The following is a 16,099-nucleotide window of genomic DNA, read 5'->3' as shown; positions in this document are numbered from 1 at the left end:
AAACATGTAAGCAAACAAAAAGAACATTGTAAAGATGATGAAAATAAACAATATCACTGTAAACAGAAAGAACATGCAAAGAACATGTAAAACCTAAGCAAATGGAGGACAGTGGACCTACAAAGCATATGTTTATTACCCAAATCAAAATAAAGAGAACCAATGGAGTTTTTTTCTAATGGCAAGGGCAATGGCAATGATGTTTTACCATTTGGAAATGACAGTGGTGTGGACCCCAATCCCGAGGGAACTGGCGAGGACACGAGATCCCCTTCTGAGATCTCCACACGTGAAGGAGAACTCTACCAAGGAACTCTCGAAAGAGTGCCTTTCACAGCATGAGTAGCGATGTAAAATGAGATACCTCTTGATTCGCGGACAAGCCCAGAACCGAGACGTACCTAAAATAACTCAGAGTCGTCATCCAAGGAAGCAGGCCCTGGATCCCATACTATACTCTGTCGCAACGGATAACCAGAGATACAAAAGTCCATGCCTGATGACGAATGGGGAAGGTGTTAAGCGCCCCCAATATGCCTGAGTGTAAACACTCGGTCTCTTATGTCATTTATTTATTAACTTTGAAGAGTTTTTAGTGTAAATCATGTGAAATGGGAACGGATATCCCCGAGAAGACGTCTACCTAAGCATGCATGTCTCGGGGACGAAAATAATAAACATCCACAAAATAAATGAAAGAAGTGTCACCTACGCATAACTAGGTTATAAGTGTCATGCCTAATTGGTGTCTAAGTTCTGATGGACAAACACATACATGCTACAGCTAAGGGTATAAGGTCTGTATATGAAAGTAAGAAAACACAACAAAACATACAGTACAACTCGACTCCACACACGACTTGACACGACAAACCCTAGACTCTAATGTGATACTTGACTCAGACCAGGATGGTCATCATAAGCATAACTAGGTTATAAGTGTCATGCCTAATTGGTGTCTAAGTTCTGATGGACAAACACATGCATGCTACAGCTAAGGGTATAAGGTCTGTACATGAAAGTAAGAAAACACAACAAAACACACAGCACAACTCGACTCCACACACGACTTGACACGACAAACCCTAGACTCTAATGTGATACTTGACTCAGACCAGGATGGCCATCCCAGCTGCTCTATGTATCCCGGCCTCGAGAAGAATCAAAGTAAACGTAGTTCGGGGTGACCTATTCTAAACTATGATATCTAACCATCTAAGACCGCTATCCTAGACTCGATCAACTAGATCTGACTAGTTTTTTAAAGCTTCTTGTGCGATTGTTTAAGTTCAAGTGAATTGTAATTTTTAGGACTCCCTATATGCCGTAACTAATGCAAGTTGGTTAGCCTTAAGCTAATGCAAGTAGTTCCTATATCCTATGTGTAACTAGGCTGTGTGCCCTAAGAAAAATCATGGGTTAACTAAGTGTTTCCTTGTCTAGCCATCAGCTCGACTAAGTGTCTAACCGACCACGACTTGAGGCCTCCTAACTGTAGGGACACTCACACGATAAAACACACAAAGCATCAACATAACCAGGACAGACTCCTAACTCTAGAATACCCCAAACATCTAGGACAAACTCCTAACTCTAGGGGAAGATCTTTTCAAAAACGGTTTGCAAGGTTTGATTGAGGAACCTTTATCTTTTGAAAGGATTTAAATGATTTGTTTTTTAAAACTTGACTGGATTTGGGATATGGATCCCAAGCTACCTACGTACCCCGTGGGAGGGGATCAAGCCAACGTAGTTCCGAAACAGACTCTCCTAACTTCTCTCCTAATGACTCAAGACTTTTGAGAATGTTTTGATATTTTTTATTTCTGGTGTTTTTGAATTTTCATGTTTTCAAGTTTTTTTATTGTTTTGAAATGTTTCAATATTTTTGCTCTTTAAAGTTTTCTAATGTTTTTGAATTTTTAAAGCATTTTCACCCTTTTAGCCAAAAAGAACCCATATGTCCGCACCCCGTGATCCACAGCATGGAAGAGTGTCAGTTCTAAGGGTTGAATCCTTATAGTTAAAAAGGGAACTCATATCTGAAGGACAGACTCCTAGAAATAAAGAAAGGACAGAGTCCTAAATATCTATAAGGACAGGACATACTCAGTAGATTTGCAAATGTTGGACAGAATCCTATACTTTGCAAGGGTTGGACAAAATCCCATGACTTGATAAAAGGTTGGACATAATTCTAGCTCCCTATGACGATAGGACAGACTCCTATGACTGACTCCTAAAACTAGAGGACAAACTCTCTAAGGACAGACTCGTATTGTAATGGACTGACTCCTAAACTTTATACTCTGAGAGGGGGTGCTATCTACTCTCTAAGGACAGACTCCTATTGTAATGGACTGACTCCTAAACTTTATACTCTGAGAGGGGGTGCTATCTAGACAAAGCATGTCTTCTGGAAGAAGGGGAGACAAGTAAGGATGTTTGTGAGACTGGGCAAGTCTCCTAAAAGAAAGAACACAATGACCAATGAGACAAAGCACGTCCCCTATAGGGAAACAACTAACTCTAATGAGACATTGGATGTCTCCTATGGAGGGCTCCAAGTAACCTTATAATTGCCCTTGCAATGATAAAATAGGGTAGGATAATTGCCAGACTAAGTTAGTCATCTACTAATAGGCGGTGCAACTTTGTGAGACTTGGATAGTCTCCTAAAGGAAAGTACTCATTAATGAGAGAAAGCCTGTCTCCAAAAGATATGACTCTTCTACTGAGACATAGCTTGTCTCCTACATGGGCTCTAGATGACTCTTTCATTGCCCTTGCAATGAGAGAAGGGTTCTAATGTCTAAAAGGTGTTAAAAGACTAGGCTAATCTATTAAATAAAGAGATGAGTGCTACTTGGACTAAATGAGTTTCCTAAGAATGGGCTTAGGCTATCGCCTTCATCACCATTACAATGGACGGAAACTAAGATCTGAGGGTGTCTAAAAATCTAAGAAATCTCTATCTAAAGAAAGAGGGAATAAGAGGAAAGAGGATACTACCACGATTGGGTAAGTCCCTTCAATGATGGGCTTGGGCTAACACCTTCATCGCCATTGCAATAAAAGGGATAGATGCCTAGACTATTGAACAAGATGAATTTCTAAACTAAAAGACAAGACCCTAAAAAACAATCTTATGAATATGAAGAATATGAACCTAAGAAGAAGATCCCCTAACCTGAATAAGCAATATCCTTATCAATATGTGAAGGAATTGATATTTCTAAACTTATTGTATAATTTCACAAATCAACTTTATTTATTAGTAAGCAAATACCAGTTAACTCAAAATCAAAATAAAATAACTCTAATAGACATATAACATCTGTTCCTTAAACCCTAAGAAATATGTAAACATTAAGCTTCAATTAATGAAGAATTTGTCATTCCAAACAAGGCAATGGTAAGAACACCGCAATGCATTAGAAGGACACCCAAAGCATCCTGTCTTTTAGTGCATGCAGAACAGCCCAAGAGTTATTTCCTTATCCACATATGGTTGAAATTATATCATTCCTAGTTAAATTGATGAGAAATGAAGCCTCTTTTAAGCAAACATAATTGATGAGTCATAAAGAATTTGACAGTTTATAGTTGGCATAAAGAATTTGGGAAAAACCTGAAAGGCCTCTAACCTGTTCTCATAATGAAATAGACCTACCTTCATTTGATGCTCAAATCATTCTTGAAATCATTAAGACACGATCAGACATACTAAAACAATAGAATAAAATATAAAAGAGCCTTAATAAGAATAAATACTGGTTAGGACAACTCTGTTTCAAATAATGACACCGAAAAAAGATTCCTCAATTTGTGATAACAACCTTTTGAACTTAAAACTATGGTCAACTACTTAGGAATTCAGGCCTCAAATGGATTATAGTTAAGAAATGTATTGCCTTCCCTAAGGTAATTGATTCACAATCATACTAAGCTCAAAATGCTACCTGACATGCCCAACTTAGGCCACCAATTCTAAAAGACTAATAGCAGTTCAGGTAGTATTGAAGAGACTGAAGAGATAGATCCAAATGAGTCACAAGGAAACTTTTGGGCAATGCAATTTTCAACATGATAATGATCACAAATACAGTATTCTTTAACTCTAATTTTCATATGCTAACCTGTAAGGTAAATCCCATAGCATCAGCATGTAGCATAAATATAATAGCATCACAGGTGTAACGCCCCGGATTTTTGGAAATACCAACTCGGTGCGTAGAAGAATATTACATCATCTTTCTCAAAAACTTTCATTATTCCCAACATCTCAAATACAACAACTACGTTTAGAGGGTTTACAGAAATTAGGTCTAACTTATTACATCTTAATTCAAGACATAGTTGATACATATTTAAAACATATTTCTCCTTTAGAACAGTTCTGCATTTAACTCTAGCATTCCTTATCTTTCATCTATACTTCACCTGGGGGTTGGAACAATAAAACAAGAAAAAAAAAGGGGTGAGCTCAAATAGCCCAGTAGGGTATAAACAACAAGTGATGTAGAATTGTCAAGCTCATAAGAACATGATATTTTGCAGATAGGATATCTCACATTATAAACATAGAAAGAAAGAATAAGCACAACATACTTTCCAAACGTATAGAGAAAACTTACAGAACTTGATATCAAGAATTATATTTATAGAATTATATATATATACTTCATTAAGCATAGATGCTTTCATTCATAGCCATATCTTGGCCCATTCATAGCCATACTTCGGCTCATAATCCTCTAGATTTACACTCTCTAGAGTCGTCTTTACCCACATGCACATGGAGGACTATAACGCGTCCACCCGTCATCATATCATAACTCAGTCCATATTCAGAATTAGGGTATCACAAGATAAACTCTAAATATAAACATATCTCACGGAAACAAGTTTCGAGGATACAAAATAGAATTATAGCTTTATCAGTAAAATCATTTATCTGAAAGGAATGGGGTCTGAAAGAAAGGATCCCTCTTGGATTCTCATCAGTTGTGGATCTTAGAAGGATAGAAACTCTTATATATAGCAAAAGAGAATCAATGAAAGAAAACCCTTACATATAGCAAAAGAGAATCAATGGAAGAAAACCCTTACATATAGCAAAAGAGAATCAATGGAAGAAAACCCTTACATATAGTTTTTCGGTCACAGGTTTGTTTGAGCTTACACCTTGGAGTGGATAACCTGTAAATATATTCTAATTTTATCAAATTCATGTTTTAAGGCAGTGTCCTTTCTGTCCAGGTAATGTCCATCTATGTCCAAAATAATGTTCCCTGTGTTCAGTGTTCTTTCTATTAAATTTTTAAGATCATGGGGCCCAGCATGCACTATTCATATGGACCCCACATGTTACTATTCATGTGGACCCCACAGGTTACTATGCTCAGCAGTTCATCATTCTTTGATTTAGTTTATTTCTTGGCTACTATGCTCATCAGTTCGCCTTTCTTTGATTAAAGTTTACTTTACGGTTACTATGCTAGCATTTCACCGTTCAAATAAGATGGGCTACTATGCTCAGCAGTTCGCCTTTCTTTGATTAAAGTTTACTTTACGGTTACTCTGCTAGCATTTCACCGTTCAAATAAGATGATAAAACTTGCATAATCTATAGCAAGTTATCGCCTCTTATGCATGCTTTATCCTAATATTTACATAGGTGGTAGAACCAACCATATTACCCATAATAAATACTTTAACTATCTATATGAAAGACTTACCTTGGTAGTGATGAAGTGGATTTCCTTTTCCTTCTCCTCTCTCTCTTTTTCCCTCTCTCTCTTACTCTTTCTTCTCTCTCGTTCTCTTTTATTTATTTTTCTTCTTCTTCTCTTCCTCTATTTATAGGTATTTTTTTTCAACTACAGTCTTAAATTCACAACTACTCTCTTAAATGCTTTTACAAAAATATAAGAATAGTAAAGGTATAAATAAATGAATAGTAAAGGCTGCTTGAATAGTAACAGCATGATTAATATTATTTAATTATTATTTTCGTCGGTGAAGCGCAACTACTCATTAATTATAGTGGTTGTGGAGTGACCCGCTTAACCAATGAGTTAATGAAAGTGGTTGCGGTGTGTCCTTCTAGTAGTGGTTCCCACTAGTGATGGGTCCCGCTGGCGTTGGGTCCTGCTATTTGTGGGTCCTGCTTGTTGTGGGTCCCACTGGTGGTAGGACCCGCTTGTGTGGGGCCCGCTGATGTGAGACCCACTGTTGGTGGGACCCGCTTGTGAATAGTACTCGGTGGGTCCTACTGTGAATAGTATTTTTGAATAGTTTATCTCAATAGTGAACTTGCATAGTATTTTTGCATAGTAATCTTACGTAGTATTTCTGCATAGTAATCTTGCATAGTGACTATTGTGAATAGTAATTATGAATAGTGACTATTGGTAATTTTTAATATGTGTAAGTATCTACTCATTTTTAGTTGACATCTGGGGCGGTGGTTTAGCGGTAGGAAGCCGTTCAATCCTCGCTCAGCGTTGGGTTCGAATCGCGTACGCCCCATTATGCCAGATGTCCTCATGCTCGATTAACTCGGGGAAAAATGAGTAATGGCCGATGATTACCCACCTATGAGGCCATTTTTATTTATTTGTATATATATATATATTTTTTACCGGTTATTACAACAGGGATATGCATCTACTGTCAGGCTATGAATACAAGATAAAGAGAAGCCAGCTAGCATGATTGCACAGCTATCTCAGTGCAGATACATTCACTGGTGATGATAATCTTAAAAATAGCTAAATCTTATCCACTCAATACAAACTCACGAACCTTAATGGAACGAAATAAAGATTATCTCCAACACTTAGCACCAATAGTAATAATAACCTTGACTTATGATAAACAAGAAAATAGAACAATTGTATTAAGAATGTTCTTTCAATTATACAAAATTATGCACATCATGAATGACCATTTAATCTATCCATTGCATGCCTGATAAGTTACATGCTAGCAAATATTACGTGCTTCAGACCACTATAATACCCTATTTAAAAAAACAAAAATATAGGAGTTTCTATCCTCAAAATAATATAAGCATCGTTACTCAAGCAAATGTATCCAAAAAAAAATAAAAATGCTCCCTGAGCATGGAAAAGTTATATTTTTTTTTTTAAATATCTATTTTTCCTATACAATTTAATCAACATGGCTAAAAAGGCTTGAATACAACTTATATATATATATATATATATATATATATATATGAGAAAAGTGAGTCTGGTCGGCAGACCAGAAAACACTATTCTGCTCCTTCCATCGTTTTAGCCGTTAGATGAGAATTAATTAATCGTGGCCGTTGTTTTATTGCAGAAAAAATCGAGTGAAAGAAAAACCCATTCGTTTCTTCGTTTTTGCTAAAGTTGCAGAGGGCAAAAAAAACCAAAAACCCATTCGTTTTTTTGCTTTTGCTAAAGTTGCAGAGACCAAAAAAACCAAAAAACCAAAAACCCATTCGTGAGGGTGTTTTTGCTAAAGTTGCAGAGGGCAAAAAAACCAAAAACCAAAAACCCATTCGTGAGGGCAAAAAAAACCAAAAACCCATTCGTTTTTTTGCTTTTGCTAAAGTTGTTTCTACATACCAGCAGAGGGCAAAACACATTCTGTTTCTACAAACCAGCAGAGGGCAAAACACCAAAATCCCTTTCGTTTCTACAAATCTGCAGAGGAAAACCCATTCGTTTCTACAAATCTGCAGAGGGCAAAAAAACGAGTGAATCAAAAACCCCTTCATTAGAAAAAAACCAAGAAGCAAGCAAAAACCCATTCGTTTTTTTCAAAGTTGCAGAGGTACCTTTCTCTCTCACTCTCTTCTCTTCGTTTTTTTTTCAATTTCGAAGCAATCGAATGGGGTTTTCAAAAAACCGTACCCTTCTTCTCCTAAAGACCCATTTCAAAACCCATTTGAAGAAGGGTACGGTTTTTGCTGGGTTGGATCTGTAGAAGTATTGGCTTATGGTTTGGTTATGGTTACGGTTTTTTCAAATCTGCAGAGGGCAAAAAAACGAGTGAATCAAAAACGAATTCATTAAAAAAAAAACAAGAAGCAAGCAAAAACCCATTCGTTTTTCCTCTGATTTTGCATCTTTTATTTTCAACTTATCTTTTTTTTATGTTTTGGTTAGGTCTGTTTTGAATCTAGTGGTTTTGATGCTTTATGTTGTAATGGTTGTGATTCTGGTGAAGTTTATTGTTGTTTGATGTACATGATTTTGTTATTTTATTTTTTCAGCTAGACTATTGTTGTTCTGCTTCTTCTTTATTTTGAACTTCTCTTTTTTATGGGAGTTTGGTTTGAAATTGGAGTTATTGCTAGGTGGAAGGCAACAAATTGGTTTGAAATTGGAGTTATTGCTAGGTGGAAGGCAACAAATTATTTTGTTTTTTAGTGTTCCTTTTCTGAAATGTAGTGGCACTTTGTATTCAAATGTTAATTTCAGAGGCATCTGTGATATTTTGATACATGAGTAGCAATTTTATGTTTTTTTCCCAATTGATATACATATTACATTTTCAGTAAGATTTAATGTCAGAATTGGGTACATTGTTTTTTCCTTTTTGTTGGCATTGAGAGACAGTTATGTTGCTCAGATTTCAGAAACCACAATCTTGGGTTTGGGGTTCATAAACGTTTAGATATTTGCATTTCTCACTTTTTATTTATTTCTTTTGAATCTAATGTGGGAGGCCTTGACTTTGATGTGATGATCCTGCCATTCTACTTTCCGAGTTGTATTGTCGTAGCTCATTTTTTTATTGTCAATGAACATCAAAAATAGATTGAACTGGTTTTTAGAGGTTTTGACAAATACTCGGATGATCTCATCTTTCCGGTTCATTTCACAAGGTTTTTCCATATAGCTTGGTGCATGTTCTTATTTAATTTTGCAGGAAGGTAAAATAAATTGATGGCTTCATCTTCAAATAGTGATGGAAGGTCAAGTATGTTCAGAATCCCCGTACTTAAATGTAAATGTCAGAAGAAAGCTACCTTGAAAATAGCTGAGACTGATGTGAATGATAACCAAGAACGGGTTTTCTACTCCTGTCATTTCAATGTAAGTATTGAAGTTTATTTGAAATTTTTTTTCTTGGCAATTTCAAAGGTCCAACTTACATATGTATAACGCGCAGGATGGTATTACATGGAGGTGCAATTATTTTTTATGGGTAGATGATGTTTTAAACAAGCCGGAATTTGGGTGCCAGAGGGAATCCAATAACCATCAGAGAAGGTTGGGAGATGAGGTAGCCAAATTGAATATGTCGACGCAAGAGACGAAGGAAGCGGTAGCTGAATTGGGAGATGCATTATCTAGATTGGTTGGGTGCCAGAGGGAATCCAATAACCATCTGAGAAGCTTGGGAGATGAGTTATCCAGATTGAACATGTCGATGCAAGAGACGAATCAAGCAGTAGGTGAATTAAAGGTGTTGTTGCGACGCTCGAAAGTACTTGAGAATGAAAAGGGGTGGAATAAAGCAGTTGGAGTTCTTGCCTTTTTGTTCTTGACTTTTTGGTACCTATTTCAGGGTTTTTGAAAATGAAATGACTATCTGTAGGAATACGTTGTAAAGAGTGTGTTTTTGTTCTTGTCTTCTTGTTATTTCTTGAAGTGTAGTAAGACTTGTCTTTTTTATTTCGAAACACCATTATCTATTGCACCTATGTTCTTGTCTTCTATACTTTTTTATTTCGAAACACCATTATCTATTGCACCTATGTTCGTCATGGTCCCCACCACATGATTAATTTGAATGATCTGAACCCTTCATTTGAAGGGCCAGTGTGGCCTTATAGCATTTGTGCCACGGAGGAAGCATATCCCTCGGTCTGGATGAAAAAATATAACCTTTTGTAATTATTGCCATCACAATACAATGATTTTTCATTTTGCAGGATATGTTGATAGGTTGTTTGGATCGGCTACTACCCAGAAAATCAGGTTCTGCAGCTGAAAAATAAGCTCAAAAGAGATTTGCTTAGCAGTTGAATTGGTACTAGAGATTTCTTAGAGTTACAATAAATGTCTGTAATATCAATATTGGAGACTGTAGTGTGGCAATCAGATAGATCTTAAGAATACAATTGCATTGGTATTTTAAGCAAAGCTAGAAAAATTTGTAGTTGAATGAAGTTACTGTATGAAGAACATGTAACTGCACATATCCTACTTGGTCACATGTGTAGGTTTTGTCGTGGGGTAGTTAATTAATGTATGAACTTTTGCAATCGTTGATGAGCATGGTTGAATATGTAGGGCAGGTTATGATCAATAATATTGAAATTTCCAAGTTTTATTTTGTGGTAAATAAATTTCAAACAACGAGGAGCCGAGGCAACTCTTCAATCAAATATTATCGTTTCAACTGCCCTTGTCTAGACCTTCTCAAATTCACTATCATATGACATTACAAAGTAGCATGATTGTTGTCCTAGAATGGCCGCATTTGGCTGTAAGTTTTCTCCTTAGTAGGCATCTTTCCCCATGCCCTACATTCGGAAGGTGGAGTGGTGTTATACGCTACAAATGGATTCATTCATGTGGGTACAGAATAGATATTGGTCACCTAACTGGGTTGTTCGCCAAACATCCCTTGATTATATTTATAGCTCAGTCATAGCCGCATTTGATGGGAACTGTACAAATCCAGGGATTCCCATGTTATTTTTTAAGGCAAGGATCCAAAACTGACCTTTCTCTTGTAAATAGTTGGAAGTGATTCTGTCTTGGCCAGGGAGAAAAAAAAATTCATGGAAAAGAAAATTAGAGGGTCTAATAGGTTGCAATTTTCATAGAAAAAGAAATTGCACGTGAACCAAAATGCTGGAAAACTCATTCTCTAAGGAATTACTTTTTACAAAGAAAATTGTCCCTCCATCCAAGGATTCATGGAAAAGAAAATTAGAGGGTCTAATAGGTTGCAATTTTCATAGAAAAAGAAATTGCACGTGAACCAAAATGCTGGAAAACTCATTCTCTAAGGAATTACTTTTTACAAAGAAAATTGTCCCTCCATCCAAGGCTCTTGATGAATTTTCTATATGCAGTGGTAAAGAGGAAAATTAGAGAGATCCGAAGTTCCTCTGTTTTTTAGAACTCAGATTCAGTGGCCTCTGCACCTGTTAATGCTTGAAACAAGTAAACGATCACAAATAGTGGCATGTGCACCTGTTCATCCTTTCTAGTTCAAAAATACATGGAATGAGAAAAAAGGAAAACAACATTTGGGAGGGCTGGTAAAAGAAAAAGAAAAGGATTGACAGAGGATTGGTAAAATACATTGAAGATTAGCAGAACAGTCAACAATTTAAACCATCTCTAACGTGTTCAAATACGAATCTGAACTTTTGACCACTCTATATATCTACCGAATTAAAAACATTTCAGTTATGTATGCTATAGAAGTTCAGAGGGCTGACATACTAGAACATTTGAAGCAGACATAACATCCATGTGTTGGAAGCACTGGTCATGTGGAATTCATAAACACATAAAGATTAAAGAGATAGTAGAATCATTACACAAACCCTTTGAGTATTTCACAAACCTTATCCAGCATTTCCAAATTTATAGAGTTCACTGGAAACATATGGAACCCTCCAAAGACCAGACCCATGTGACCAGTTTTGCCGCAGTCATCTAATTGATACCCTACCCAAAACACATAGAAAATGAAGCAGCGACATAAACTAAAAAAAATAACAGATACCCTACCCAACAAACTTTCTTCATTCCCACAGTAAAAACACAAACCACTGCTAAAAACACTTTCTTCTAGTCAGCCTTGCCCTGCATGAACAAGAATAAGGATCATCATCAGGCCGTTACAACTGATACAAATAAACCATTTCATGTGAAGTAGAAATTACCTCCATATTGTTGTTCAATCTATATTCAGTCTTCGTCTTCTTCCTCTGCCTCTTCATCTTCCTCCTCTGCCTCTTCGTCTTCCGCTACGTCTTCATCCTCCTGCACCTCCGTTGTGGGCACCTCTGTTGTGGGCATCTATGGACACATATTAAAGAAAAAAAGGTACTACATGTTAAATCCCGTGAACAATAAATATTTCTGGAAAAAAAAAGGAAAATGTTAGCAGTAATCCAAACCTTCCTTTTCTTTTGACACGTTGTCTGGTAGTGGCCCAAAAGACCACAAATTCCACACTTCTTCCTCTTGCGTTGGGTTTGAGACAACTCTAAAGGAGATTTATGCCGTGTTGCTTTTTTCGGACGGCCTTTGCCTCTCACAACTTTGGGATCGCGAATAACAATCTCAGGGGTTTCCCTGATAAAGTTAGAATGCACTTGGCTGCCACTACATGGCATTGAAATTTGCTCAACCAACTTATTTTGTTCACATTCTGCTAACCAAGCATCAAAAGCTTCATTCATCTTCTTGAAGAGACTCTTATCACTCTGCATTTCTTCTAGAAGGCGTTGATGCTTTCCTATCAGGCACCATTTCTGCAGAGGAGTAGCGTCATCACTATCTTCTTCTCCTGTAGGCACTCCACCACCAACGTGATATCTCGCCCCAATACTCCATCTATGTAACATATATCTCGCAGGAATGCTCGTTAAAAGCTTCAAGGTCATAATGCGGAGTATATGTCTACATAAAATTCCTTCAATTTCAAACTTCGCACATGCACATGTAGCCTTTACACTCTCTTTAGATTCCTCATACACAACCTTCGACCATTTCCATATTGGGTCATCACTGAAACCAACAATGTATTCGGTGACGTTGCCATTCTTACATGTCTCATCTTCCCACAGATCAATACTTTCAGTAAACTCGGTTTGGAATATGGTAAACAATGCCCTCGTATAAAAATCTCCTGCTTGGGCTTCCAACCGATTTTTTCCTTTCAATACAGCTTTTGTTGATTTAGTATTGAAGTCTTCTTGAGATTCGGACTTACGACGAGCAACGAGTGCCCTATCATATTGTTGGACAAATTCTTGTAAAGTTGTGTTTTGATTTACGAAGCCATCAAAGAAGGCATTTATGCTCTCACTACGTGAACTGGATACCATGCCAGCAGTGAACGTGCCTCTAAAAAAAACCGGCACCCAATGACTCCGCGACTCCCACATTTTCGCTATCCAGTCTTTTTCAACAATGTTATATTTCTCAACCATCTTTTTCCACTCCATCTCAGAATCTGATATTGTTTTCCTATAAAACCAATGAGAATAATCTTTTTCGAAGTCACTAGTTGGGTCTCTAAAAGCTGGAATATGCTCAACTAGATGCTTCTTGATGTGCCAATAGCAGAACCGATGGCGAGTACTAGGGAATACACTCTGAATTGCATTTCGCATTGCCCCATCCATATCGGTAATTATGCAACCAGGAGCCTTCCCAAACATACACCTCAACCATTGCTCAAACAACCATGTAAACGTCTCTTCCTTCTCGTCTGCTAGTAGTGCGCATCCAAAGAGGGCAGACTGTCTATGATGGTTCACCCCAGTAAATGGAGCGAAAGGCATCTGATACCTATTAGTCTTGTACGTAACATCGAAAACAATTACGTCACTAAATGTTAGGTACGCAGTCCTTGCCCGTGCGTCCGCCCAAAACATAGATCTTAAATTGCCCACCTCATCCAACTCCATAGAAAAGAAGAAGTTTGGATCTTCTGATCGTTTCTTTTGGAAATGTTCTGCTACTATGACTGCTTCTCTCCCCATATTGTTCTGTCTTCGTATTCTCAGACGGGAAACCACTTGATTGGTTGTGATTTGTGCATCTGATCCTTTACATGACTCATTAATAGCCCTCGCAATACCAGCAGGCGGCAACCCACTATCTCGGAGCAAATCTATCAAATTCTTACAGGCATTGCTCTTATGAAATCCATTATGTGAACGATGCAATCGTATTCTGTCAGGGGAAGTGAGAGCATGACAATGAGTGGGTTGAAAAGCAGTGACAACCCACTTACCATTTTTGAGTGATATGTCCAACTTCGCTTCACAACCCTCTCGCTTATGGCGACACACTTTCACTTCTTTTCCAGCCTGTCTCTTATCATTCGAGCTTCTAAACCCCTCTTTGTCGCATACGAATCTCCTCCATATTACAACTTTAGTATCCTTCTTCGAAGTAGCGGTCTTTGCTTTCCGAATTCCAAAGCCTGTAACCAATGCGTATAAATTATAATACTGATAGGCAGCTACTTCGTTCTCAAACTCCAAACCAACAAATGGTACAATACGTGCATTGCTCTGAGAATCATCCTTAATAGGCGTACTAAAGTTCCCACCACATCTCACATCATTATCACCTTCTACCAAAGCAGCCTCATTCAGATTTCCACCCCCATCAACCATAACTACTTCATCTCCACCAACTTTCTCATTTACTCCTTTAGCTTCCGACATTGTATCTTCAATCAAAAGTAACATATTTGCATCAATTTGATCAATAGATAACACACAAGGTTCCAACTCATTATTGCTATCCATCGGTTCTATACAACGTCTTCAATCCCTTCTCATAAGAACAACCACAGTAAATAAAAAGCCATAAGAAAATCATTCCAATCTCAAAAATAATTTGTTCCCTTCCACCTAGCAATAACTCCAATTTCAAACCAAACTCCCATAAAAAAGAGAAGTTCAAAATAAAGAAGAAGCAGAACAACAATAGTCTAGCTGAAAAAATAAAATAACAAAATCATGTACATCAAACAACAATAAACTTCACCAGAATCACAACCATTACAACATAAAGCATCAAAACCACTAGATTCAAAACAGACCTAACCAAAACATAAAAAAAAGATAAGTTGAAAATAAAAGATGCAAAATCAGAGGAAAAACGAATGGGTTTTTGCTTGCTTCTTGTTTTTTTTTTAATGAATTCGTTTTTGATTCACTCGTTTTTTTGCCCTCTGCAGATTTGAAAAAACCGTAACCATAACCAAACCATAAGCCAATACTTCTACAGATCCAACCCAGCAAAAACCGTACCCTTCTTCAAATGGGTTTTGAAATGGGTCTTTAGGAGAAGAAGGGTACGGTTTTTTGAAAACCCCATTCGATTGCTTCGAAATTGAAAAAAAAACGAAGAGAAGAGAGTGAGAGAGAAAGGTACCTCTGCAACTTTGAAAAAAACGAATGGGTTTTTGCTTGCTTCTTGGTTTTTTTCTAATGAAGGGGTTTTTGATTCACTCGTTTTTTTGCCCTCTGCAGATTTGTAGAAACGAATGGGTTTTCCTCTGCAGATTTGTAGAAACGAAAGGGATTTTGGTGTTTTGCCCTCTGCTGGTTTGTAGAAACAGAATGTGTTTTGCCCTCTGCTGGTATGTAGAAACAACTTTAGCAAAAGCAAAAAAACGAATGGGTTTTTGGTTTTTTTTGCCCTCACGAATGGGTTTTTGGTTTTTGGTTTTTTTGCCCTCTGCAACTTTAGCAAAAACACCCTCACGAATGGGTTTTTGGTTTTTTGGTTTTTTTGGTCTCTGCAACTTTAGCAAAAGCAAAAAAACGAATGGGTTTTTGGTTTTTTTTGCCCTCTGCAACTTTAGCAAAAACGAAGAAACGAATGGGTTTTTCTTTCACTCGATTTTTTCTGCAATAAAACAACGGCCACGATTAATTAATTCTCATCTAACGGCTAAAACGATGGAAGGAGCAGAATAGTGTTTTCTGGTCTGCCGACCAGACTCACTTTTCTCTATATATATATACATATGAGAGAACATTTCCTACACACTTGTGTAGGTAAGTTACCTACACACTACCTTAAAATACAGTGGGGCCCACATTGTTTGGGTGATCCAAACAATTCATTTGAATGGTCCTCACATAGATAGGGTGTCCACAAAAAATCAGATCCATAGGATCATCCTAACCATTCAAACTATGGAGGCAAAAAATGGACTAATTTGTGAAGGTTTATACACGTCCATTTTACCTCCACAAATCATAGGGTTGGGATGATCCTATGGATCTGATTTTTTGTGGACACCCTATCTATGTGAGGACCATTCAAATGAATTGTTTGGATCACCCAAACAATGTGAGCCCCCACTGTATTTT

General features: G+C 37.2%; 1 protein-coding gene and 1 long non-coding RNA gene across 3 annotated transcripts; one reads left to right on the top strand and one right to left on the bottom strand.

Moving 5' to 3' along the window:
• Nucleotides 1-8,005: 8,005 nt before the first annotated feature.
• LOC143883625 (uncharacterized) lies at nucleotides 8,006-9,709 on the top strand. The gene is made up of 2 exons (XR_013252446.1): nucleotides 8,006-9,098; nucleotides 9,175-9,709. It is a non-coding gene; the product is annotated as an uncharacterized LOC143883625 (long non-coding RNA).
• A 1,790-nt stretch (nucleotides 9,710-11,499) lies between these two features.
• On the bottom strand, nucleotides 11,500-15,712 carry LOC143885341 (protein FAR1-RELATED SEQUENCE 5-like). Of its 2 annotated transcripts, none has more exons than XR_013253210.1 (3): nucleotides 15,153-15,712; nucleotides 11,915-14,546; nucleotides 11,500-11,834 (listed from the first exon to the last, which is right to left on the bottom strand). XR_013253210.1 is itself a non-coding variant. In XM_077389472.1 (3 exons), exons 1-2 carry the CDS (start codon nucleotides 14,519-14,521, stop codon nucleotides 11,940-11,942), a joined length of 2,481 nt encoding a protein of 826 aa, XP_077245587.1. In that variant the 5' UTR covers nucleotides 14,522-14,977; the 3' UTR covers nucleotides 11,500-11,834; nucleotides 11,915-11,939. The 2 variants fall into 2 exon arrangements, 1 of the variants encoding a protein (XP_077245587.1); XM_077389472.1 differs by lacking the exon at nucleotides 15,153-15,712 and having other exon boundaries at nucleotides 11,915-12,050; nucleotides 12,152-14,977.
• Between the last annotated feature and the right edge of the window lie 387 nt (nucleotides 15,713-16,099).

The sequence above is a fragment of the Tasmannia lanceolata genome, unplaced genomic scaffold (assembly GCF_043159265.1).
Source record: "Tasmannia lanceolata isolate RefF3 unplaced genomic scaffold, GAP_Taslan_0.1 ptg000008l, whole genome shotgun sequence".
Lineage (NCBI taxonomy): Eukaryota > Viridiplantae > Streptophyta > Magnoliopsida > Canellales > Winteraceae > Tasmannia > Tasmannia lanceolata.
Note: the sequence above shows the minus strand (reverse complement) of the source record. Positions and strands in the feature narration are given on the sequence as shown.